This window comes from Trichosurus vulpecula, chromosome 2 (genome assembly GCF_011100635.1).
Source record: "Trichosurus vulpecula isolate mTriVul1 chromosome 2, mTriVul1.pri, whole genome shotgun sequence".
In the NCBI taxonomy this organism is placed as follows: domain Eukaryota; kingdom Metazoa; phylum Chordata; class Mammalia; order Diprotodontia; family Phalangeridae; genus Trichosurus; species Trichosurus vulpecula.
This window is the reverse complement of record NC_050574.1, coordinates 234,169,337-234,196,723: the sequence shown is the minus strand read 5'-3', so window position 1 is coordinate 234,196,723 and position 27,387 is coordinate 234,169,337. Positions and strand designations below refer to the sequence as shown.

The following is a 27,387-nucleotide window of genomic DNA, read 5'->3' as shown; positions in this document are numbered from 1 at the left end:
AATATATTTATAGTAATTTTTAGGATTAGGAACCAGCAGAGCAATGAATTAAGCACTGGGTTTTATTTCCTCCAGTCTGTGCTCCATTACTGACTTCCTGACTTTTACGTTGAAGTCGCTTAGCCTGCTTATGTCTCAGTTTGCTTAACAGGAAAATGGGAATAACTGGTCTTCCAAGTAATTAACACTGTAACTTCAGGCAATATAGAACTCCTGGGCATTACATTTGGGCTGCATGCTAGCTCGTTATTAGATTCTTCATTGAATATAAAGATGCCTGCAACTGAGATCCAAAGAAGGAACATGCAATCTGCTATTTAGTAGCTTAATTTGGTCCCACTGAACAAGCCATCAAAAGGAAAGCAAAGCATCCATTTTAGTTCAGGGCGACGCATTAAAAGTTGACATGCTTCTTTTCAGGATTTAGGAAAGGTGAAGAAGTAACATCAACCGCCCAATGGCATGTCCCTTCATCAGTGTCATTTAAGAAGGACTCCCTTGGCCAAAGGCCCATCTTCATCCAGCCTATTTCCAGCTGCCGGGTGTGCAGTGGGGAGACAGTCAGATTTCATGCGAGGGTCTCTGGCATGCCCAAACCAGAAATCCAGTGGTTTCATAACCAGCAGCTAATTCTTCCAACCAAAGACATAGTTTTCCATTTTGACGAGTCGACAGGCATGGCTTTAATGCTGATAGTTGACGCTTACTTAGAGCATGTGGGGCAGTACTCTTGTAAGGCAAGAAATAGTGCTGGCGAAGCAACTTGTACAGCTACGCTTACAGTGACTGCGGAAGGTAAAGCTGATTTCTTTTGTTTTCTCTCCAAGGCGTTTACTTTGCTGCATAGCATACATTCCCACTGTTCACTAACCACGTTTCATGTTATTCGTTATGTCCTATGTTGTGGTGAATTCACTAATAAAGTAATAGATATAACTGGCAGGCACCGTTGCTTATTCTTTGCAATGTATAACATATGCATTTAAACCCCTTGGCAAATTGTCGTCTGTTCTGGGCATTTGCAACAGGGCAATCATTCTGCTAGGCTCCGACTTGCTTAATGATTCATTCGACTTTCCTAAATGACTAAAGAAGACAAATGAGCCTCAGAGCGAGACATGCCATAGTTAATCTTTTATACTCTACATTCAAACCAGCTGCGATTGTTTTTCCTCTGTAAAATTAGGAAGGAGAGGTCAAATGTGTCTCAAATAGTGTCGTAAAAACATTCTCTGTCACTATGGATAACCTCAGTGACAGCAAGAAGAAGAAATCGGTAACTTTTTGGCACCCGCATGAGCACTCCCATCATCCATTCATCGTTGTGAATGAATTTTCTTTTTGTGTGTGGCTCTGACTTCCACGATCATATTGCATCTGGCATGCTGTTTCCAAGTAACAGTGACATCATTCATTCTCATCTCCCATGCCGTATCATTTATGTTAATAACTTGACTCAATAACCTACAGTAGATCTTAATATTCTTTTTTTTTTTCTATCACTTGATTATACAGTGCAAGCCCTAGATAGGCAAAGTTCTGGGAAAGATGTAAGAGAGTCTGCCAACTCCCAGGCAGTAGCAGAAGCTCACATTGATTCCCCTTTCACAAAAGAGGAGAATAAAATATCAAAAAAAGAAATTAAATCACTTCAAGAATCATCCTATGAATGTGAGGTACAGGTTTTTGAGACCATTTCAGAAAGTTCCACCTTGAAATCTACATCAGTGCAAGACGTAGAATTGTACCAAGCAACATCCATTGCCCAGATCGCAGAGGGAGACCAGATATCTGGGGACGTTTTTGAAGAAGCAAGAGATGTCACCCCTAAAATCCTCCTGAAGCTCAAGGACGTGACCGTGAAGTGTGGAGACACTGCTCAGTTCTTTTGTGTAGTGGAAAATGGAACTTCTGCAGGTACAACCTGGACCCATGAAGGTGTAAAAATTGAAGGATCACAGAGAGTGAAGCAGTCACAAAATGGAAATGTTCAGCTTCTCACTATTCAAAATGTTCAGCTGGTAGACCAAGGATTGTATAGCTGTACTATACAAAATGATCATGGAGAGAAGACAACCTCTGCAGTACTAACCATAGAAGGTGGTTATTTGATTTTAACTTTCACTTTACTTCATTTCAATCTCACTGCTTATTCAGTTTTGCTGCCACCCAAATTTAATCTATATATATATATATATATATATATGTATATATATATAATATATATGTAATATAAATATAATATACAAGATATATATATACATAAATATATATCTTGTAATGCCTTATAATTAGTACTCTATTCATAAATGACTTGTGCTCATTCAGCCATTGACAATTGTGAAAAGTTACCTTTCAAATCAAGACTTGGAAAGTTCAAGTTGGCACATTCCATAAATGGTCTTCAAATTCTTCCTCCCCAGACACTGTAGGAAGGGTGTTGCAAGAAAGAGTACTCAGTAGTTTAGCTTTACTTGTATAAGTTCAACTCATCTAACACCGCAGTATAAGACAGAAATTGTGATAAGACAGAAAAATTAGTGAACGTAGTTGAGACTTGTGGAGCAGCATCAGAGTGATTAAGGTTCTGGGAAATGATAAGTGACTAATATCTAGGCAAGTGACACTGCCCAATATTACCTGTATGAAAAGGTGCTCCTATACTTCCTGACATTGCAGGACAAGACTAAACATACATTCTACAACCTTTGTTTCTGGAAATATGCCGAGAAATCTTGTGCTGGGGATTAAAACCTCCTCATGTCCCTGGAATCTCCTCTTCAGATGTGAATTTAAAGGAGAGAAATCATTCTCTAGATGTCTGAAATCTGTATCTGCAGGCAAAGACACTTTGGTGAGCCATTTCCAAAGAGGAATGACAAAATGACTATGGGAAGAAGAAACTAAGCTTCTATACAAATTCTGGACCGCTGTGGTCTTGGGCTTCTCTTTTATCCCCTCTATACTCCCTCTTGAGGCTCTACATCTGAAATAGTGAACAAATGTAATTGGACCACAATTCTCTGTGTTTCTCTTGTCATGGGACATCTTCCTCCTTGGCTTCACCTTTAGTTCAGTCTTCCCCTCCACGCACAATGGAGAAAATCAGGTTAATTAATGTTCATATTCTTTTTCATTATCTAGCAAATATTAGACATCTGCTCCACAAAAGTTCATCTTTTTTAACTTGATCCTATAGGTCAAATATTTAGGGTCTAGCTATGTATTTTAACCAAGACATTCCATGAAGAGAATTGACCCCTTATTTACTTTGATCTTGATAGCTGCTGAGCTAACTCATCAGCCACAGTTGTATGGATTCACTGCTCATCTGAAATTGATGGCTACATGCCATTCATATGACTACCATGATCACTGTTTTTTGAGTTGTATAACTTCCAGTGAATGGTAACACATAACATCAAAGCATTTCATGACTGTCACCTAACCCAACTTATTTAATAGGGCTGTAAATACCATGGCTAGGTTTTACACACAGTTACACACAATCTTCATGCATTATTGGAGATTCCAAGCAACAAAATGGTATTCTGCTGCTTGCTTAAAGTCCTAGCCAATCATTTGTGACTAGTACCTCACTGCACAAGCTCCCCATGGTGGATCAGTCCTGAGAACTTTGCTCTGGGAGGTCCACGGAGAAGAACTTTTCAGCTTTTGTTCATCACACTATCCAAATGTTCTTGAGGAAACATCCTCAGAAAATCCAGAATTCCTGGTCTCAGCAACATGATCAACATTCAGGACCTCTCTGAGATCACATTTTTTCTAATTCTAGGAAATAAAGGTGGTCTTAATCTGGCCCTAATATGGCATAGAAACTCTTCTTTAATAAATACTTAATAATCTCCTTTCTTAGCACAAGGGATTTAATAGTCATATAAGTTTAAATAGGAATACATAAAGTATATTTGTATAAGTCATTATATGAATAGAGTCCTTATGTGTCTGGTAATCACATAAGTCATTCTTGGCTCTAGGACTAATGCACTTAGCATTTATTTTTCATACTAATGACTTCATACTTTTCTAAATACAATATGTATGTTTTATTCCTACAAACATAGCAAATCTAATCCTTTTCCCAACTTTATTCCTACCTAGCTAAGGAATCGCAAGACAGAGCAGTTACAAAAGTTACCCTTGGTTCAAATACTAAAAGCCTTAAAACACTCAAAGAGTCTCATATTAAAACAACCAGAGAAGTAAAAATGGAATCTTCAAAGAAAACATCAAGTTTGTCGCTAAATCCATCCTAAAGACCACAAGGAACTGACAAAGGAGTAGAAACTGCTATCCAGATGTGGCTTGTGAAGACATGATTAAAAACTGGTACAATTGTATCAGCCAGCCCTTCTTGAGAAACTGCCCCCAAGATCTCATTAATAAAGGAAGGAAGAGATTTGCTACCCTTTTGTGTAATAAAGGATGCACCAGCTCCTTAAGAAATGTAGCCCTGTAACCTGTTTGTAGTTAAAGAACCTGAATGTTGTTCCTTGTAATAACGTTGGCCATTGCAGTTTAAAATTATTGAAAGTTGGTTCAAAACAGAGTGGTATGTACGAGTACAGAATATTTAATTCACCTAATCGTGACAGGTTAGCAAATGCATGTTCCTTCCAAATGTGACTTCCTCTTGCATTCAAGTGCTCAGTCCTTAAGAAACAATAAAGAAAGAATATTCCTTTAGCTTGTGCATTGCCGTTCTGTATGTGTTCTTCTTGGTGTTTAAGGCATGTCAAGGCATGAGTAATTATGAATTTAAAATGTGAAAATGGAAAAGGCTATGGAGAACTTGAAATAAAGAAAACCTGTTTAAAAATAATTTTCTTGTGACATATCATAGACTTTATCAGATCATTGAATTGTATTGGCATGTTCTCTTTGAAGTGGGTTCCTATGTTACTACAATGTATTTGGGAAATTTCAACCCTCCAAAACACTGATTGATGCCAAATGCAAATGAACATTCACTACAACTTTCTCTCTCTCTCTCTCTCTCTCTCTCTCTCTCTCTCTCTCTCGCTCGCTCTCTCTTTCTCTAGCTCCAGAATCAGCTCTTCAAGAAAGGATGGAGCAGGAGATTGAGATGGAAGTGAAAGGTATAGTTATTGATGAATATGAAATTTAAGTAACAATTGAAAGGATTGGTAGAATTCTTTTTCTTTTGCTATTTTTATTTATTTTATTATAGTATTTGATGAAAAAGTATATGTGTGTGTATATATATATATATTTCTCTTGGAGAATATATGAACTTGCTGCATGTTTGTTGTTAGTATGACAAAGGTTACTTGCATTTCCCCCTCATTTAGGTTTACAATGATTTAAAGCTTTAATATCCACTCAACCATGTTCAACTTCTCATGCTTTGCAGCTGTTTTCAAAAGCTTTTATTTAAATAAATAATTGTCATCTGAATGCATGAAATCTTAAAATAGAATGTTCTTATAAAAAGCATACCGAATTAATGAGTCAATAATTTAGTCAGAATGCATCATGATGAATGAAATAGGATTGAAATGACGTTTTATTTAAGTTGCGTGGTAATTGTCCATTTCTATTTATGTTTTACACTTCATGCACATACATCAATTTAACATGTTATGTCTCTTACACTGGCTTGCAGATAGCTTATGCAATCCTTATTGCCTGCTTTTCATCTCATAACATTGTGAATTTAGTGGCTGTATTAGTTCGAATAAACGCCTTCTTCATTTTATTTTAGCTAATTATTTATGGTCGCAATTCTTGTGTATCATTCAAAATTATCTAATTCTCAAAAAAAAATTAAGCTTCTAACCCCAAATCCAAAGGCTCAGAAAGGGCGTTTATTCTGCTCTCTGCAAGTCAGGTAAGACTTTCTTCTTAGCCATCCAAGCACAAAACAGTTTTCTGCCAGCAAAACATACATGCACAGGAACATGATACTTTGAAATTCATTTTTGCTCATTCAAGAAGAAAGTTCAACAATCTGAAGAAAAGAACAGACAACGAACGATTTTCGTGTCAGAATCTTTAAAACAGAGCATGGTGTTGCGTTTATTCGAACAAATATGGTGAGTGAAATTTTTTTTATGGATTTGTGAGACCTCTGTAGCATGCATTTTATTTCTTATATTGCCATTTCATTTATTTTCAATTTTTTTAAAAAAAATTATGGGAAATAGAAAAGGGCTTTGCAATGTGATTTTTCTTTTTTTTTTTTTTTTTTACAGAATTGCTCTTCGAGGAAGAAGCTGGACATTTGGAAGGGGATATGAGAGAAGCCTTTTCAGATTCTGAAGACTGTTTAGGTCACAGCTTGGTGGCTGCTAAAAGATATGCTAAGAGAACCAGCTCAACCAGCTCCTGGCCAGAAAATTTTAAGCCTTCATTTACCCAAAAGCTTACATTTAAATATGTATTAGAAGGAGAACCAGTTGTTTTCCAATGCAAATTAATAGCCTGTCCAACACCCAAGATAACCTGGTTTCACAACAATAGGCCAATATCAACAAGTCTCCGTAGGGTGATAAAAACTGAAAATTATTTACACAATCATAGTTCTAGCCTAGAGGTGAAAAATGTACAAAACAGAGATTCAGGAAGCTATAGATTATTTGCAATTAACAGTGAAGGATCAGCTGAGTCAACAGCATCATTACTTGTGGTGCAAAGGGAGCAAGGGGGGAAATATTTGGAATTTTTTAAAAGGGCTGAGAAAACATGTGAAAGTATAGAGGGTTTAGCAGAGGGAACAATAGAAGATAGGGTGAAGGTTGATCTTCGATTCATTGGCTCTCCTTTTAACAAAAAGCAAGATGTCGAACACAGGGGCATAAGGAGGACCATACATTTCAAGAAAACCATCCCTGCTAAGAGAAAAGATTTCATGTACAATGAAGACTATTTTGAAAGTAAATCTGAGGTACAGGAATGGTTTAATGTAGGTGAGAGTTTTCTGGATGAGGAGACCAAAATTAAATTGCAACGTTTACGGGAAGCTAAAAGAATTTTAATGGAAAAAAAGAAACTGCCTTCTTTAGATACATCTTCTGAATTAGGTACAAGAATTCTGAGAGATGAAGCAAGTGATAAAGACAATGTGTCCTCTAGAGAAATAAGAAGTATTCCTATATCTTACCTAGATAGAAATAAGGATTATGTGGATGATTCTACTGAGGAAAGTGGTGAATTTCAGAGTCATCTGGATAAAAATTTAATGTCTGGAGAGCCTCCTAAAAGTCCCCAAGCCACTTTTGAAGGAACAATTAATGAAGAAATCTTCCAGACCAATATTATGATACAAGATGCATTTCCAAGAGAAAGTTTTCAAGAAGATTCAAAAATTTCAGCCAGAACTGATTCAATTACAGATAGTTTTCACAGTAAGGAAACATTTATTGAAGATACCCAACGAGTAGAAGAATTTGAAGTGTTCATGAGAGAAAATATAACCCAAGAGTCCTCAGGATGCATCAGCATTGGACATATGAATGAAGAAGTATGTCCAATAGACCCAAACAATCCTATCACATCTGATGTTATTGCATCATACACCAGCGAATCTTTTGCTACTTCTGAAAACACTGAGAAAATTATTGAGGTAGACAAGCAGGGAGATTTGGCCCAAGTAAAGCACCCTGTTTCTATGAAAAATGATGAATCACAAATTGAGGTAGAGGAAACAGCAGCTCGATATGAAAGTCCTTTCCAGAAACGTTTGCAACGTTGCCCTCCTTCATTCATTTATGAACTTGAATCTCAAGAAGTAAATGAAGGAGATTGTTGCATGTTTGCTTGTTACTTTCAAGGATATCCACAACCCATAGTGACTTGGTATAACAATGATATGCCAATCCCACGTAGACAAGACTATATCATCCAAACTACTGAAGGTCATTCAATGCTCACTTTCTCTTCTGTTCTCCCCCAAAATGAGGGCTCTGTGACATGTGTGCTATTTAACCAATATGGAACGGTAAAAACTTCAGGCATGATTAAAGTGAAGGCCAAACAGAGCTTTGGTGTCAAACCACATAACACTTGTCAGGTCCCATCCTTCCAGGAGTACACTGAAGAGGAAGAGGAACTGCCATTAGCATTCAACCCAATGAAAGAAGGAAGCCAAACTTTCTGGCAGGAAGACAAACCAAATGTTTCCATTTCAGAAGTTAACCCATCCAGTTCCACCACTGCAGACTTAGAATTACTTTCATTTCCTGTAGAAATTCAGATAACAGCTGCTACCCTTACTCCCAAACAAGAAGAATTCAGAGAAGTCTTCCAACCAGTTGAATTTGTAGCATCTCATGATCAAGTTACTCAGTCTCCCAAACACAGATTTGCATTTTCATTCAGTGAGTCACCAAAACTACTAGCAGAAATGCCCAAGCTTATCAAATGTAGAGAAGGGGATTCAGTAACATTTGAATGTTTAATATCTGGAGATCCTCAGCCCACTGTAACCTGGTATCAACATGGCACAGCCTTGAAACAGAGCCAGAGGTTTGGATTTGAGGAAGAAGATGGTAGATACAGGTTATGTATCAATGAAGTAAGTTCTCAAGATTCTGGAAGATATATTTGCATTGCTGAAAACAACTCAGGAATAGTAGAAAGTGTTTCAGATCTCATAGTGGAGCCTGTTAGTCTCAGTTCTTATAAACAGTTAGAAAATATTGGTGATATTGAGATGAAGCATTTCACAAATAGACAAGAAAAAATGCAGGAAGAAATTGCAAAAGTACATTTTTATGACTATTCAGTTGACTCCCTTACAAGCAAATCTAATGTGAAAGAGTATTCAGTAAAGGAGTATTTTCAGAGTCTTGAGACTGTTCAGCAGCTACAAGAGAAAGATAAGGAGCATTGTGTATATTCTAAAGAAAAACCAGCTAGATTTATGCGAGGTGTGACAAAATCTGTAATAATCCATGAGCCACCTCGAGTTGAAAATGCAAATTTACAATGTCAGAGTAAGAGGAAGGACAGATCTGTAAGTGAACAAACAGAATCAGAGAAAGGCAAAGCCAGAGCTTATCCTTTTAAAATAGAGAAGCAATTTGATAAACAAGAGGAAATACAAAAGGAAAACATTTATGAACATAGAACAGCTGAATATTTGTCAAATATCCAGCTTGAAAGGACAATTCAAAGTTATGTGGAGAAAGATTCATCCATTATGGTATCTGAAGAGCCTTGCAATAGAAAAAGACATTATGTAGGTGAAAAAGTGAAGGAAGAAGGACAGGGACAACCCTTGGAAAAAGTAGTCCGTGAAGAGTATGGTTTTAGAAGTGCCACAAGTGAAGTCTCTGATGCATGCTATGAAGGACCAGCAAGGACTCCGTCTGAATTATTAGAGTCAGAGTCATATGCTCCCCTGGTTGGTGAAATAACAGATGTGCGAACTTATATAAAAGATGAAGTCGATTCACATAACTTTGCAATGAATTTGAAACTTCTCTCTTCTCAAGCGGGACAGAATTTTGCAGAGAAAGAGAAGGAACGAGGAAAAGAGAGCTGTTTAGAAGATCAGTCCCCAGCTTCTGAAAGTGCTGAGCCTGGTAGATATATTAGATCAGATCTGAAGCAGTCTCACTCTCATGTAGAGGATGTGGAAGATGGCAGCCAAGAATTAGATAAGGTGGATCCAGAAGTAGTTGAAGACCAGGAAGCTGCCTCTGAAATAAATAAACCTGATTTAGAAAGCATTGTATTTGATCTGAAACAAATTTATTCCCATTTGGGAAATACAACTAAAGAATTGGAAGAGCAAGTTTGTGAGCAACAGAAAGAGATCTACTATGAGGATGAAATTCCTAATTCTGAAGCATTAAAATCAGATGTCTGTGATATATCAAAAAATGTGCAAAATGCAACATTATTGACTGAACAAGAAATTCCATCTAGTCAGGAAATTTCCAGTGGGCATGTGATTGAGTTGGAAAAAAGAAGTATTCATGAAGATACCTTATACCTGGAGAAAGAGGGCCCTTATCTTCAGGTGCATGATTTCAGTGTTTTGGAAACAGATTTTTCGCTCAAGTCTAGGGCTGAAGAAACTCATCATGAAACACTTCCCTGGTTCCAAACCTTAGTACCTGAAATGCCAGAAACTGGAGATGAAAACTTCATAGCAGACTTGAAAAAGGCTGCAAGTGAGGGAAGGCATTTAATTACATCTGAAATTGAAGAAAAAGAAGGGCACATCTTGGTCCCTGAATCAACTTCATTTGAAAAGTTAGATGTGAGAATGAAAAATTATGAAGGTGTCACTCCTGAAGAACACAATGATGATCGAAATGAAACAGATACACACCACAGAAAACCCTCTGTAAGTCAGCGTTTCCCATTTCTAATAACTGAAGAACACTTAGATCAAAATGAACAAGCAGCAGAAAACCCAGATGGCTTCAAAGAAGAAAAGTGTTATGTAGAAAATCAAACTGAAAAAGAAATGCCTTCACCCACTAATGAAACTTTTAATATTACACAAAGCAAAACATGTCTTTCTGAAAACACTTCTAACCTAAATGAGGCACACAGTACTGAAACAGTGGAATCAGAGACCTCCCTAGCAAAATATTTACTTTCTGCTGGAAAGCAGAAGTTGCCTGATACCAAAGACATTGAGGCAGGACTTTTCCAAACTGAGTCAATCAGTTCAATGGAAGTCGAAGATGTGACCTTCAACACTGTCTATGAATTTTACAACCAGCAGCAAGAATCACTGGCTCGTCCCTTTTCTCCTGAATCAGAGATGTCAATTGAATTCGGAAGCACAAGCAGTGAGGAAATCTCTGAATTAGACCAATTCTATACACCTCCATCATCGGTTGAACACTTTGAATCTCCTGTTTCACATGAGTTACATTTTACTTCTCTGGATACAACTGAAAAATATTCCACACCAGTAGGAGGAGAGATAGCTGAAAGATATTCTACATCATCAGAAGGTGAAGTAGCTGAAAGATATGCCACACCTTCAGGAGGAGAAAGTGCTGAGAGATATTCTACCCCTTCGGGAGGAGAAAGTGCTGAGAGATATTCTACTCCTTCAGGAGGAGAAAGTGCTGAGAGATATTCCACCCCTTCAGGAGGAGAAAGTGCTGAGAGATATTCCACCCCTTCAGGAGGAGAAAGTGCTGAGAGATTTTCTACTCCTTCAGGAGAAGAAACAATTGAAAGATATTCCACACCCTTAGGAGGACCAAAGCTTAATTTAAATATGAAGAAGTTTCCATCAAAAATAGCTAGAGAGGACAGCACACCAAACGAACTCTACCACACACCTACTGGAGAAAGGAGTCCAGCATCCGATCTATGGCGCTCAGAATCATTTGGTACACCTAATGAAGCAGTTGAACCAAAAGAAAATGAAATGCCACCATCATTTATCTCACCTCTGACCAAAAGACGGATCTTTGAAAATACAACGTTGGGTTTCATTGTTGAAGTTGAGGGACTCCCAATTCCTGGTGTGAAATGGTATCGAAATAAATCATTACTAGAACCAGATGAAAGAATCAAAATAGAAAGGGTAGGCAATGTGTGTTCCCTGGAAATCTGCAACATTCAAAAATCAGATGAGGGAGAATACATGTGCCATGCTGTGAATATCATAGGGGAAGCCAAAAGCTTTGCAAAAGTTGACATTTTGCCTCCAGACAGAAGAGCGGTGGCCCTACCTCCTCCAGTAATACATCAGCATATTATGGAGTTTGATTTGGAAAAAAGTTCATCATCAAGGACACCTTCTCCTCAGGAAATTGTCCTGGAAGTTGAATTAGGGGAGAATGATGTTAAAGAATTTGAGAAGCAAGTGAAAATAGTCACAGTTCCAGAATTTACTTCTGATCATAAAAGCATGATTGTAAGTCTTGATGTTCTCCCTTTAAACTTAGTAGAACCAAACATGGCCTTTATGGGAAATGAAAACAGAGATTTAAAGATTGATTTAGAAGTATTTGAAATGCCTCCACGTTTCACGAAGCCTATTTGTGATTACAAAATACCAGAGGACTCAGAAGCTGTATTCGAATGTTCAGTAATAGGCGTTCCAACTCCAGTGATTAGATGGTATAAAGAATACACATATATTGAACCAGATGATGTTAAATATGTGGTTACTGATGAGAAGGGAAATCATTCTCTTAAAATTCTGGGGGTTTGCCTTTCAGACAGTGCCACATACAGATGCAGAGCTGTGAATAACGTAGGTGAAGCTATTTGCAGGGGCTCTCTCACCATAGGAAATTCTGAAATTGTTGCAACAACATCAAGAAAAAGCAAAGTAACTGTAAGTAGTTTTAAGGAGAAATCAGTCCTGAAAAGCAAATACTCAGACAGATTTTTTGAGTTTCATGTGGTAGAAGGACCTCCCAGATTTGTGAAAGCTATTTCTGACTGTAGCTCACCTGTAGGTACAGCAGCTTACTTCCAATGTCTGGTTCGTGGTTCTCCCAAGCCCATGGTTAACTGGTACAAAGATGGAAAATTAGTTCAAGGAAATAGGTTCAGTTCTGAGGAAAGTGACACAGGTTTCCATAACCTCTTTATTACAAGTTTAATCCCAACTGATGAAGGCGAATATAGGTGTGTAGCTACAAACCAATTAGGAATGGCAGAGACCTGTGCCACTTTAACCTTAACTAAATTTTGTTGAGCAGTCTGGAAACGCTAACCACAAAGCCACCATCTTTTAGCATCTGTGTAATTATTATAACAGTCTTAGATGCTCTCATACTTTCACCATCTATAATCCTAGATGTTTCAGGTGTATCCATTTGTAAAGTCCATTTGACAGCAGTACTTGTAATAACCCTTTTGTGTAAGCTCTGCATGTAGAAATCTATTTTATTACATGTAAATATTCTGCTTTTTAAAATGTTGAGCCGACTTTTATGTATGTTAGTCTGTGAACAAATTTATTAAATATCTCTTTGGTAATCTGGTTGTTTGTACTTCTAATTTACCTGTACTTTGGAAATCAAGTACAGTGAAATGTGGACCTCCATCTAAATGCTGCATTCCTCCTTCATGATAATGTGTCATTGGAACACATTCTCTTTTAGCGAGTAAAAGACCTGCAAATAAACTGTGTGTTCAAAGGAAAAGAGGTGAAATTAAGAAAGATGAGCAAGCATAAAATCAGTAAAGCTTTAGCATCACCTCTCTCTTATCTCTACATGTGTTATAACCCATATTTGGAATTGTTCTTTTGAATTCATGATCATTATTAACTCTGAATTGAGGTCGACAGCAACAACAACAAAGGCAAAACCAACTCTGACTAATTGGTAGCTAATTCTGTCTCTCCACTCTTTAAAGACATCAATTTTTTTTTTCAAAATCTGATTGTCCCACAAATGTCTCCCAAATGATTTACTATTTCATTCATCACAATTCGAAAGAATTATCTCAAGTGGTCTTCTATATTTGAACAGTATTATACCAGCCATTTGCAGATAGTATTCCTATCTGTAAATATGCACCACTCCAAGATATGGGTAATAACATATATTCCAGTCTATTTACTAAGAGTACAAGACAGTAAGATTCTTAAATTTTTCACTGAATTTCACTTGTAAAATAACAAGAAATTGTTAATGGAATATGCTAAGCCTTTATTATAGATTGTACTTCTTTAAAATGATTTAACTGATCATTTTTAAATGACCATCTTTGAAATAATTATAACCTGAAGAAGTCATTTGAACTTCTATCTAAACATAGTCTTACAAACTGTAATTGTTGAGAAGCTCTGTTTTCTCATCTATACAATGAGAGGGCTGGACTAGATAATTTCTAAGGTACCTGCCAACTCTAAGTTTCTATGCTATGCAATGCTAGCATAAGACAAAAATGAATTGAGAAATAGTTTTAGTTTTGTAGCATTGAGGAAATGAAATGGAATACAGTAATGGAAATATGAACAATTAAACCTAAGCATAAACTATTGATTTATTGTTATCTGGCTCTGTAACAGTAAGGCTCTTCCATAATTATATATTACCTGAAGTATTTGAACAGTATCTGGACAGTATTCAGTAAATATATTTTATCAGGACAATTTAAATTTTAACCTCAAATAACATGTATATTCAGTATCTCTTTTTTCTGCATGGATCCTCTATTTCCTTTTTTTAATATTTTTTTTACAATGGACTCTTTCTATCATTAAAAAACCCAAACTTTTAAAGTTAAAGTTATAAGTAATAGAAGTTATAATGAATAAAATAACCCAAACTAAGAGGGTCACTGTTTGAGATTGACATTCTTATAATATCTTAAAATTAGCTTCTTTAAAAAAATAAGATCCAGTACCTTGTTAATAATTAATGACATTCACATAGTGCTTTAAAGTTTACACATCAGTTTACGTGTGTTCAATGGTTCATTATTTACTGGACCAACAAACCATTTTGATTGTGAAGCTAAATGTTTTCTGATGTTAGAAAAAGTTCATTGTATCAAACCATCTTAAACTCAACTATGAGCTTTAAAAAAGAAAGACTTCTTTCATATTGGCCATAAAATGTTTAAATATGGAACACTCCTAACAATTCATTTGCGTTTAATTTACTGACCTTGTTCATGGTTAACATGTCATTTTCTGTTTTGCTAAATATTGAAAAATGAGAAAGAACAACTAAGATTCTCTGTTTCAACCTAGTGGTAAGTAGGAAGTTTCATACTGTACATCCATATTCATTCCCTGTAGAGGTACTTGGGGAATGTAATAGGAAAACCTTAGATAAGTCATATATTCTAAATCAAAAATGCCACTAAAATGGTCATCAAAAGTATGTTAAATTGAAAGGCATATTTAGGACTCATTGATGAAAATTATCAACAAGTGGTTCTATTCCATATGTTGCCTATGACTTTGGCCAGTTTTCTTATATTTAGTAAATACTAGAATCTTATCTTTTAAAGTAAATATATTATTTTCTGTACCTTCTTATACCACTAATGTAGTTCTGCAGAAGGGAATCAAGCATAAGGCTGGTCTATCTTGTATATGATTCAAGAGCAATTAGCTACTGAAGTAACAAAAGAATTGTACAGTACAAGATTGCCTTGTCTCTCAGAATGGATGATGAGGACTATATTGAAAAGGGAATGCAGAATAATTAAATACAAATATTCTTTCATTCAATAAGGGTACAGTACTTACTCCTATTCACTATTTTGTATTTGTATTTCAAATATTGCTGTATAGGTTTTCCTCACCCAATAAAACACTTTTAAATAGTAATGTTGGGATTTTTTTTTCTTTTTCTGCCTCTTTAGCTTTGTCACTTACCCAGTAAAAAGTCTTGGTGGATTAATCTTGTGCCAATCATCATGGTTAAAATGACACAAAGCTGTGTACACTCTCCTTCAGGGATGAATTGCAAGGGGGCAAAGAGTGGGTCAAAAAGTATATTTTTCCTTCTTATCAATCAAAATGCCATGTGAAAATATTTTCTCACATTATCTCCTAGAAATATTCTCACTCATCATGAAGGTCTTTAAAAAAACCACTGACTTCCTTAGCAACTCAAAATAAAAACATTTCAGTGAACACTCAATTTTTAACGACTTTTGTTCGAAGGCATTTTGTGGCAACATTTTGTTTTGGAGATAATGATTTGGGCTTCATAATAATATCAAATGAAACTTCAAGTTTTAAAAAGTTTTTAAATGTGATCATGGGCATCTAAACCTTTAGCAGGAGTTATAAGCAAGGATCCAGTTTTATATACAAGAACAAACAAAAGATGGTGTCCAACATTGGAGTAAAAGTGAAACATTCAGTCAAAAACAGATCTGTTTGGATGTTTTGCCAATGTAGTTTTGAAATTTGGATCAGATAGCTCAGGCTTTATCTCTATGTTTGAAAATTTGTAGACATGGTCTCAGTGAACCAGAGGGCTATTATTTTTAGCAAGAGAAATCTGTTTTCGGCTTTATTGATATCATCTTTCTATCTGTACTCTTACATTGCTCAAGTTACTTGCCTAAATAGTTCAAAATTAAAATGAAATTTGAACTTACTAGTAATGAATTAATAATAGAAGTAGGGCACCTATTATTTTGTGCTGACAATGAAATTAAAACATTTTCTTACTAGGCAATAGTTAAATAAAATGCATTTGTCTAATCTGCTTATAAAATTTAATGGAAAAAAATTGAAATTGGGCCACAGGACTAAGTTCTTTTTTCCCATAGGGAGGAAGTCTAGTTCAATGGAAAGAGATCAAGGTTTAGTGTCAGAGGACTTGGGTTTGAAACCCAGCTCTGCCATTCACTAGGTATATGACCTTGACCAAGGTCAGTTAACCTGTCTGAGCCTCATTTTCTTATCTAGACTCTAAGATCCCTTCCCTCTAGATGTATGATCATATGACTTTTCTATATCTTTCTTTTGTACAATTTTTCACAATAGTGAAAGTAAAAATGCCTAATAACTGAGTCTAATTTCTGCTCAATCCCAGGAAAATAGCATTCTACTTTCTACCATAGATTATAATTCTTATAAGGTTTTAATCTGACTTCTCCTGAAAAGCACAGAGAAAGAAAAAGAGCAGATGTGTCCAAAATGGCAGTTTTCTTTCAACCCCAGTTCCCCCAAGGGACACTCAGTAGTAGGCCAGTATCCTCTCAATATCCTGTGAAGCTAATCTCAATATGAAAGATTTATTGACTGCAAAGACCTTTCCTCTTTACTTCAATAATTCCTATGTCATTTACTGAATGAAGATCTCTGTGGCTCCAAGTGGATTTAAATTTTTTAAAAAAAATATAAACATGGGAGAAATGTTGTATTAATATCCTAAGTAAAGATAATAGCACAGATAAGAGTTAATTTTAAGAAGCCCAGCCAATGCAATTGAGAGTCATTGATTCCATGATGCTCTTAGAACTCTTCTTTATGAATGCTATACATTTTATGACATGATGCTTGGTAAAAAGTTCTGGGCTAGAATAGGGAGTCTGGAGAATAAAGCCTATACTTTAATTCTGACTCTGCCATTTTGAGAATTTAAATTAAATAGTTTAGGTTTCTATTTTAAGTACTTAAATATTTTAAATTGGTAAACTTTAGAAACTCTTCATTTATATAAACCATAGAAACATACAAAAGTATATTTTAAATTTGTGAACTTTTAAATATTAGAAAAGAGGCATATCAAAAACTATGTCCCTATAGTGTCTTTCAGGAATTAATTTCATTTAACTGAATTAAATGGAAAAAAAACTTTTTACAATATCAAAAATCACCTTATAAAAATTCTATTAATACAAAACACAAAAATCGCTATCAGTTACTGGATGTTTTAATCCTTTTACTTTGATTTTTTTCTAGATTTTTTTGTATTTAATTTTATAGTGAAGCATCTTTTAAAAATGATCATTTTCCCCCATACAGAGTATTCTAGTTCTGTTCTATCTGCTGAGGAAGAAAGCCTCCAAACTTACAACATTAATCTTCAGTTGTCGGATAAAGATAAAACACTTGAACTTGTACCAGAATCTTCCATTTGTTTAAGTAAATTTGATTTGCAAAAGGAGGGGAGTGCCCCAGAATTCACCAAAAAAGTGTCTGATGTTGAAATAAGCTTAGGGGATGTAACTAAACTTTCTGTGACAGCCATTGGCACGCCAAAACCTAAAATTCAGTGGTTCTTCAATGGAATACAGTTAACAACTTCTACTGCCTACAAATTTGTATTTGATGGAAATGATTACAGTTTGATCATTATAGATACCACATTTGAGGATGAAGGAGATTATACTTGCATTGCCAGCAATGAATATGGAAAGGCAGTATGCAGTGCCCATTTAAAGGTAAAGTCAAAAGTGAAGGGCTACAAAGACAGTGAAGCAGAACCCATAGTAGATAAAACTTCGGAACAGCTTGGAGGTCCAGGTCCCCCTTGGTTCATTAAGAAGCTGAAACCAGTTCAGTGTATTCAAGGGCTCCCTGCTGTCTTTGAGTACATAGTGCTTGGAGAGCCAGCCCCTAAAATTCAGTGGTTCAAAGAAGACAAACAGCTTTCTACCAACATATATTTTACTATCATTCATAATCCAGATGGTTCGGGAACATTTATTGTAAATGATCCTCAAAGCCAAGACAGTGGTATGTATGTCTGTAAAGCCATAAATACATGGGGGGAATGCGTATCTACTGCTGAACTTCTTGTACTTTCAGAAGACCTTGATTTAGCTGGTTCACCTATGATAGCAAAGACAACACAAGCAATTCCTGAAGATCTGAGCCTTCCTGAAGCAGATTTATCCCCTAAGAATGATCTAGACATATCAGTCTTAGAGGGGGAAACTGAGTCATTTGTAAAGGACATCATTTTGAAAGCTGCTTTAATCACTGAAGAAAAGCAGCAATTTTCACATGAGCATGCTGTGAATACACATGCAGTAAACACTGATGTAACTTCAGAGACCCAAGAAGACAAAGAATTTTTTAATTTGCAGATTGTACAGAAGCAAATAGCACTATCCAAGGTTGATTCACCGTCAGATGACCAAGCAGCCTTCCCCCAAAGCCCAGCTTTACTGCAGTCCATCATCACAGGAGACCAAAATAGCCCCTCTTCTGACAGGACCAGTGAACCCTCCTCCACTGACCAGTCAACGTGCATTCCACCTATCAAAGAAGCCTCTCCTACACTGCAGCAGCAAACTGGACAACCCAATAAAACCCTCCCCAAAGAAGATGTTCTAAGTTTTCAAAAGCCTCCATCAAAAGCTATTTCATCACACACTGACCAAATGTTTCAAGGTGTTGTGACCACAGAAGACAGTGGCATGTTCACAGAAGAGCAACTCGGAACTATACCAACCAGCCCTGAAATGAGTTATCCACAGGCTACAAGTGAACCCCAGCCTTGCTTGTATTCCAGCAATGTGACTGAAGAAATACCATTCCCAAAAGAAAGTATGATCCCTGTGGCAGACCAAGAGAAGAGAGTGGCTGTCCAAGATCAAGAGACACAAGCTATTCTGCAGTTACCCACTGTAACTGAGAATCAGAGTCTAGATGAAGGGCCTATAGACAGTTTCAAGGGTATTGAAACTGTAGTCTCTGAGATGAGCCAGGAACCACGGTTTCTTTCAGAAAATGTGTGCACCAAAGAACATGATATCCTTGTAGTGAGTACAGATCAATTAGAAACTGTGGTTCAAGATTTTGCAATCAGAATCCAGGAAGGACAGTCCATAAAACTTCCACTATCACTAGAGGAAAAGCAGCTACTCAGAGAAGAGCATGTACGTGAGTGGTCAAGGTCAGAAACTAAAATTATTGAGTCCACAAAGCAACCTAAAGGAATACAGAGTGTGCATGAGGTTCAGGGAAGTAACATCCTTTCTAAGGAAAAGCAGTTTGCCCCTGTTATTCCAGATCAGTATATACTTGACATAAAGGTTCAGCTGCGAAGGGCTCTGCAAGCTGCCATCGCGAGCGAACAGCCTAGCATCTTCTCTGAATGGCTCAGAAACATTGACAAGGTTGAAGTCAAGACCGTAGCCCCCACTACAGAGGCCAAACAAATAATGTGCACCTATCTCATAGCCACAGTGAATTCTGTTACAGAAGAAATCACTGTTGTCATTGAAGGGATTGACTTTCAGAGGACTAATTTGGAAACAGAACTTAAGGATGCTTTATGGTCTGTCGTCTACGAGGAGAGAAACATACTAGTAGCAGACCAAACTGGCCCTTTATCAGCAGGCTTACAGGAAGAAACTGATCTTTCTTCAGACACCCAACAGGTTGCAGTAACCACTGCACCAGAAGTAAAGCCTGACAACCTTATTTCAAAGGAAGAAGTAATTTCTTTCCTTGTGGAAAGTCAGGTCAAAGAAGTAGAGACCACAGCGGTCACGAAAGAGGTGCCATTAGCTTCTGTCCCCACTGAAAAGCAAGATGATGAAATAAAATTGGTAGAGGAAAAGGAGGACCTCTCTGCTGATGATAGCATGGAAAATAACATGGCTACAGCCCGAAAACTAGAAGAGAGCCCAGCTAGAAAGGATTGTCCAGTTATACAAAAGCATTTGGTAGACACCAGTGCAGAAGAAGGTGATATTGTGCACTTCACATTGCAAATTACCAATTCTAAGGAGGTAAACTGGTATTTTGAGAGTAAACTGATTTCTCCAGATGAAAGATTCAAGTGCTTACAAGATCATGACACATACACACTAGTGATCGATAAAGTGAACAAGGAACTGCACCAAGGAGAATATAGTTGTGAGGCACTAAATGAGAATGGAAAAACATCAACTTCTGCAAAACTCACAATAATAAAGAGAGGTTGGATTCTGAAGACAAAATATCCACTACTAATATTCACTTGGTTGCAATGATTTAGAGCCATCACTGAGTGTCACATTTTCTGCCATCGTAAATGAAAAATCAAATATGAGTATTCATGAAGTCACAGACCTAATCATGGTTTTAAATTTTCTTTTTTTCCCCTTGTTCAGTGCTTTTTCAGTAACTTGCAACCATTTTTATTTCACCATTTGGTTTTGAAAACAAAAATATATACATTTTTACTGCTTTCTCTATTTATTTTAAATATAGTGCCCCTTTAGCCTTTTTCTATAAGGAAATACTCTTAAATAGTCTTATGTAATGAGAAAGCAATCACTGCATATAAGGTATCAATTAGCAACCCCCATATCAATAATTCCAACCCTGTTCACTAAAAACCATGATTAGTTGTCCATGTGTACTTTTTGATCACATTTTCTTTCTTTTGTTTTTTGCTATATCATCTTTTAAAATATAATTTTCTTTCACATTTTGTTTTTCAGTGTTGTAGCACAACGTGGTGCATAGAATTCATAGCATGTTATGCATGTTAGCTAGTGTTATCACATCCCAGCAATTATTGGGTTTTCCTAACTGATTGCTGAGTTCCCACCAAGTATGTCAAACACATTTTCCCCCACTGGCTTTCACTTAGAACACTTTTTTCCTAGTCACTCTTTTGTATTGCTTGCAATTAGTTTCAGGGCATCACTCCACTAACAGCTGCCATATAGAAAAACAAATTCACAAGACAAAATTTCCTGACAAAGTTATGTTTCCATTTCTAGCTGCCCCAGTCATCAAGAGGAGAATTGAACCCGTGGAGGTAGCTCTCGGACACCTCGCTAAGTTCACTTGTGAGATCGAAAGCGCACCCAAAGTTCGCTTCCAGTGGTTTAAAGCTGGCCGAGAAATCTATGAGAGTGACAAGTGTTCAATAAGATCTGGAAATTACACTTCCAGTCTGGAAATCCTGAGAACTCAAGTCGTTGACTGTGGAGAGTACAGCTGTAAAGCTTCTAATGAATATGGTAGTGTAAGCTGTACAGCAACCTTAACTGTGACAGGTAAATACAGAACATAAATGGGTGTATCCATCTTATTTTCACATCCTTGCCAATCTAATCAGTGAAAGAGAACAGTACTCTTCATAATGTGTTAATAAAAAAAAACAATGCTCTGCCACAAAGCACTTGTATAAACAGACCTATAAATAATCAGGTTTTTTGTACAGGTCCATAAAATTACTTCTATTAAAACTCAAGAACAAAAATTGAAGTTTGAAGAAGACAACCAGTTGCAGAAACTAATTGAAAATTTTCTATTTCAGTTATTTTTCTGCCACTGAGAGAAGAAAAATAAGGGTAGAAAAACAATCCAAATTAATTCTAAAATAGACAGTCTTAAAAAATGAATTTTAGAAAGAGGTACCCTAAAGAGAAGCTAAAATGTGCAAAAATGACATCTGAAAAAATTCTTTCTAGTTTGCCTTTTCTAAAAGACCAGCTCTGTTTATTTGGTGAAATGATATCTGAACTACCCACTTTGGACAGTAATTTGAAGTAAGTTTGTCAGCACCTGTCACTTATCTTTAAAAAAAAATTAGCTGTATCTCACTGCTTGGCTTGAAACAGCTAAGTCTCTATGAGTGTGAATAATGAATCTTCTTAAGTGGTTGCATTATTCAAATTCGAGCTGCATATTTCTTTTAGATTAGAACCAATTACCATATTTTACATCATTATGACTTCAAATAATGTAAGCTTTAATACATGCAACCACTTCACAGGATTCATTAGTTGCACTAGGATCTGCTTGTACCATATTATATTTGGTAGAACTTTGTTCAACTAGACATAGTGAAGTTTTACTTTATTCAGTGTTTAAATGTGAAGTGAGAACAGTTTTTACATGGATCATGAAGCTGGATTATGAGTGATAAATGGAAGAAGATCCGTGAAATTCCATTGTCATTTCTCACCATGTTTTTTCTATGAATATTTTAATAATCAATACTACCACACAACTTCCTCCCCTCCCCCAACTTCCTTATAGTTTTTCAACAGTAAAGTGTAATGAAAAGTCATTTCCCCCTCAATTTGTCCATTGCCTTAAAATGTGTCTAGGGGAGTCTATAAAGCCCATAAAAAAGTTGCATCCACTTGTTAGCAAAATCAAATTAATAGTTACATCTTATATTCCTTCAGAGGACATTGTGGAGACAGCTAAAGGATGGAGATTGAAAGTTGAGGCTGGAATTTGAGGTTTATCCAACTTCTTGATTTGTTTGTGAATCTGCCTCCCAAAACTTGCCTAATTCTGTTTCTTGAGAAGTGGGACAATATACAAGACAAATGCAGAACATTTTCTCTGATAGATGGAGACTGATAAGAATGAACACTACTCCACTAATCTTACTCTTCATCCCCCACTCTTCTCTCCAGGAAACGTGCTTAGAGCTGCTCAGAACCCTCAGAAAACCAAGCCTAGAATCTTTCCTTTGGGATTAGAATTCTTAGTTTATTGTTTATTAAAATGTAATCATTAAGTTCTCTAATTAGAATCAGTTCAACACAAAACATAAATAGAATAGTGACATCTAAAACCTTCTGTAAGGCTAGCCTGACATGTTAGGATAAAGGAAGACAGAGTGGAGTGGTAGGGTTGGCAGTGGAAGGGATATTCTATACTGCCTGGAGACTTATTTTATGTGGCAAGGAGTGAAATGGAAAAGGACTGCTACCAAATATCTCCATAGTCTTGAAACAGCTCAGGAGACCATTTGGAAGCTTGGTCACTTAGGTGTTTAGTGGAAGGGATCATGGGGGGGAAGAGAGATGAGCAGTGTGGGAGCCTTCTTCTTGCATAATATCCTTGGCCGCCATGATCCGTAATATTCCTTTCTTTTTCAAAAAAAGTGAACTGGTAATTAAGCTCTGGTATTCTGATGCTCTTTTCTGCACACTTTCTTTTAACAGCATAAAATAAAAAATTGGCTGAGTTACTGGATAGATACTTCAGAACCATCTGCTATTAATAATGAGATATCTTTAGGATTTGGACTAATACTATGGCATAAGGTGGCATTTGGAGGCTATTATAATCTATACATTAACATTGACTTTCTGCTGTAAAGAATGTTATCATTCCTTTTCTTTGGTGGTCCCTATGGTCTCACTGTTTCATTGTTCTCTTTTTAAGTAATGACTGTCTTAAGACATGAATCATCTTTTTTCTATCCTGACATATAGAGAGACAAGATCATTAGTGCAAACTGAATATAATGATTTTTAAAATTTCTTTTTGCAGAGGCATTTCCTCCAACCTTTCTATCCAGACCTAAGTCAGTTACAACTTTTGTTGGGAAGGCAACCAAATTCATTTGTACAGTGTCAGGGACCCCTGTGATTGACACCATTTGGCAGAAAGATGGCATTGCCCTTTCACCTTCACCTAAATGCAAGATTTCAGATGCAGACAACAAGCGCATTTTAGAGCTTTCAAATCTTACTGCACAAGACAGAGGAGTCTACTCCTGCAAGGCCTCTAACAAGTTTGGGGCAGATATCTGCCAAGCAGAGCTGATCATAATCGATAAGCCACATTTCATTAAAGAATTAGAATCTGTGCAATCTGCCGTCAATAAGAAGGTGCATCTTGAATGCCAAGTGGATGAAGATCGAAAAGTGACAATAACGTGGAGTAAAGATGGGCAAAAAATCCCTTCTGGAAAAGATTTTAAGATCTATTTTGAGGACAAAATAGCATCCCTTGAGATTCCTCTGGCCAAACTAAAGGATTCAGGGAATTATGTCTGCACAGCCTCCAATGAGGCTGGAAGCAGCTCCTCTTCTGCTACTGTCTCTATCCGAGGTAAGCCTTGGTTCTCCCCATCTATGTTTATGTCATGCCATTGCCAGAAGTATAATAGAAAAATTTTAATGGAGTCGAGGGCAGGAAATCTATAGATAATAAACTTTGCTATTAAATAATTTCATTCTTGACAAATGCTTTGGGAAATCCTCCCTCCCCCCCACCACACACACCCAGATGCATTTGCTTTTCTTCTTTTGAGTCTCTCTGTTTATAATTTTTTTCTTCTAAAAATTTATCACTTTTAAGAATTTGTGAGTGTTTGGTGTATGTATGTGTGTGTATATGTGTGTTAAATCTCTTCATTTTAAAAAGTGGTCTTCGGGTAACACTAATTTTGTACTGAGGAACTTGAGAAAAGAGTCTAGTATTGACTGACCATGGCTGGGTGGAGGCAGTACAGCTTTGATCATATTCATGTCTCTTCTGTCCTTTTGTACTATTTCTGTCTGCTTTTCCTTTGTGAATTTCATGTTTCAGGGTTTTTTTTTCTTTTCTTTTTTTTTTTTTGTAATCTTCATTTAGAACCACCATCCTTTGTGAAGAAGGTGGATCCATCTTATTTAATGCTCCCAGGTGAATCAGCACGTCTCCACTGCAAACTCAAAGGTTCTCCTGTGATCCAGGTCACCTGGTTTAAAAATAACAAAGAACTTAGTGAAAGTAACACAGTCCGAATGTCTTTTGCCCACTCTGAGGCTGTGCTTGATATCACTGATGTGAAAGTAGAAGACAGTGGAAGCTACTCCTGTGAAGCAATTAATGATGTTGGCAGTGATAGCTGCAGTACTGAAATAATTATCAAAGGTTTGTCTTCGCAGTTACTGCCTGTCATTATTCAGAGTAATACATTTCTTTATCCATTGCTTGTAACTAATTCTCTATTGGTGATTTAATGCTTTTGTAGAACCCCCTTCTTTCATCAAAACTCTTGAGCCGGCAGAGATAGTGAGAGGAACCAATGCTCTTCTTCATTGTGAAATCTCAGGCACTGGACCCTTTGAAATTAGCTGGTTTAAAGACAAGAAGCAAATTCGAAGTAGTAAGAAATACAGGTTGCTTTCTCAGAAGTCTCTTGTGTCCTTGGAGATATTTTCATTTAATAGCGCAGATGTCGGTGAATACGAGTGTGTGGTAGCTAATGAGGTTGGGAAGTGTGGCTGCAGTGCAACATTCATCTTAAAAGGTTAGTGATCAAAAACTAACATCTTTTAAAGCCATCGACAAAGTACCCTTCTTATTCAGATCAAACTACTGTGTTCTCTTCTTTTAATATTCTCTTAAAACTGCATTTAATCTTTGGTTTTGCCCCCTCTTGGGAACAAATTCAGCAACTCCATTCATTCAATGGTCCAAACAGTAGCATAAATCCTTATGCCTGATATCAAAGGGGTAACACACAATAAATCATTTACCCTACAAAGGCCAAAGCTCTTGTATCTACTTTTCTCCTATACCTAGAATTAAATTGTAATTCTTTTTAAAGCATTTATCAGTTCTTCTGGGTAACTGATGGTGTAGCATAACATAGTGCTTGCGCCAGATAAACCCAACCTAGATAAGCCACCTAAAATATATGCAGGGTGTATATTGAAATGTACAGTAGCAGCAGAGGTTTTTTATGTTTGCTTTTTCTTCTTTAAACTAGAACCGCCAACTTTTGTAAAGAAAGTAGACGATTTTACTGCCCTAGCAGGGCAAACAGTTACTTTGCAAGCAGCTGTAAGGGGCTCAGAACCTATTTCGATCACCTGGATGAAAGGACAAGACATCATTAAAGAAGACGATAAAGTCAAAACGAGTTTTTCCAATGGTGTTGCACTCTTGCTAATCCCTGACGTCCAGATTAGTTTCAGTGGCAAGTATACTTGCCTAGCTGAGAATGACGCTGGAAGTCAAACATCGGTTGGGGAATTAACGGTTAAAGGTCGGTGTAGGAACATTTTTAATTTTGCACTTTCACTTACATTTAAAATAAAGCCTTAATGCTCTTTTCTAAATCACAATTCTTTAATGCCGCCATAGAACCAGCCAAGATTATTGAGAGAGCAGAACTGATTCAGGTGACTGCCGGAGATCCAGCAACCCTGGAGTATACTGTTTCAGGCACTCCAGAACTTAAGCCCAAGTGGTATAAAGATGGAAAACCGATGGTTTCCAGTAAAAAATACAGATTCAGTTTTAAGAACAATATTGCCCAGCTCAAGTTTTACTCTGCCGAACTACACGATAGTGGTCAATACACATTTGAGATTTCAAATGAAGTCGGGAGCAGCTCCTGTGAGACAACTTTTACTGTACTGGGTTAGTATTTTTAAAGATACTTTATATATCTTATTTTTCAGCACAATGAATGAAAAAAAATAATTTAGCCACTTCCCGTTTTGATTTTTCTCTTTTGTTATGCCATGGACAGATCGCGATATTGCTCCATTCTTTACCAAACCCTTGCGCAACATAAACAGTGTTGTCAGCGGTCACTGCCGCCTGGACTGCAAAATTGCTGGTTCTCTTCCAATGAGGGTATCCTGGTTTAAGGATGGCAAAGAAATCACTTCATCAGACAGATACAGAATAGCTTTTGTGGAAGGCACCGCGTCCTTGGAGATAAGCAGAGTAGACATGAGTGACGCAGGGAACTTCACTTGCCGCGCCACAAATTCTGTTGGAAGCAAAGACAGCAGTGGTGCTTTAATTGTCCAAGGTTGGAGGAAACATTTTCCTTTTACTTCTTACTGCACAGTATTCAATAATTAAGCCTTCTTCACTTCTAGACCTTGCCTCTTAACTCACTGAAATTGTTTCTTATAACTTTTGTTCAGAACCTCCTAGCTTTGTCGTTAAACCTGGGTCAAGGGACTTGGTACCTGGATCCACCGTCTGTCTAAAGAGTACTTTTAAAGGATCAACTCCACTCACCGTCAGATGGTTTAAAGGTGACAAGGAATTGGTGTCTGGTGGCAACTGCTATATTACCAAAGAATCTTTAGAGAGTTCCCTGGAACTATATACAGTAAAAACATCAGACTCAGGCAAATACACCTGTAAAGTCAGCAATGTGGCCGGAACAGTGGAATGCAGCGCAAACTTGTTTGTGAAAGGTTTGCCTTATTTTCTTGACCTCTTTGTGCTGCTATTTTGCAGTGTCTTTACTTCTTTCTCTCTCTTCATAATAACTT

General features: G+C 36.8%; 2 protein-coding genes across 2 annotated transcripts in view; both read left to right on the top strand.

The window, feature by feature from the left end:
* Positions 1 to 27,387, top strand: part of TTN (titin) — a 327,155-nt gene that overhangs the window by 69,860 nt on the left and 229,908 nt on the right. Inside the window, exons 45-55 of the mRNA XM_036744026.1 lie at positions 5,064 to 5,120; positions 17,423 to 18,414; positions 18,520 to 20,332; positions 21,124 to 21,402; positions 23,645 to 24,208; positions 24,734 to 25,015; positions 25,116 to 25,394; positions 25,857 to 26,135; positions 26,234 to 26,512; positions 26,625 to 26,912; positions 27,031 to 27,309. Of these exons, the coding sequence (XP_036599921.1) occupies positions 5,064 to 5,120; positions 17,423 to 18,414; positions 18,520 to 20,332; positions 21,124 to 21,402; positions 23,645 to 24,208; positions 24,734 to 25,015; positions 25,116 to 25,394; positions 25,857 to 26,135; positions 26,234 to 26,512; positions 26,625 to 26,912; positions 27,031 to 27,309 (5,391 nt within the window). The remainder of the gene's footprint in view (positions 1 to 5,063; positions 5,121 to 17,422; positions 18,415 to 18,519; positions 20,333 to 21,123; positions 21,403 to 23,644; positions 24,209 to 24,733; positions 25,016 to 25,115; positions 25,395 to 25,856; positions 26,136 to 26,233; positions 26,513 to 26,624; positions 26,913 to 27,030; positions 27,310 to 27,387) is intronic.
* On the top strand, positions 6,025 to 15,265 carry LOC118837688 (muscle M-line assembly protein unc-89-like). Its single transcript, XM_036744730.1, has 2 exons — positions 6,025 to 6,077; positions 6,237 to 15,265. Exon 2 carries the CDS (start codon positions 6,278 to 6,280, stop codon positions 12,668 to 12,670), a length of 6,393 nt encoding a protein of 2,130 aa, XP_036600625.1. The 5' UTR covers positions 6,025 to 6,077; positions 6,237 to 6,277; the 3' UTR covers positions 12,671 to 15,265.

What these genes read in the sequence shown, in the direction of transcription:
- LOC118837688 (XM_036744730.1), top strand. Translation starts at nt 6,278, where the DNA reads ATGAGAGAAGCCTTTTCAGATTCTGAAGACTGTTTAGGTCACAGCTTG.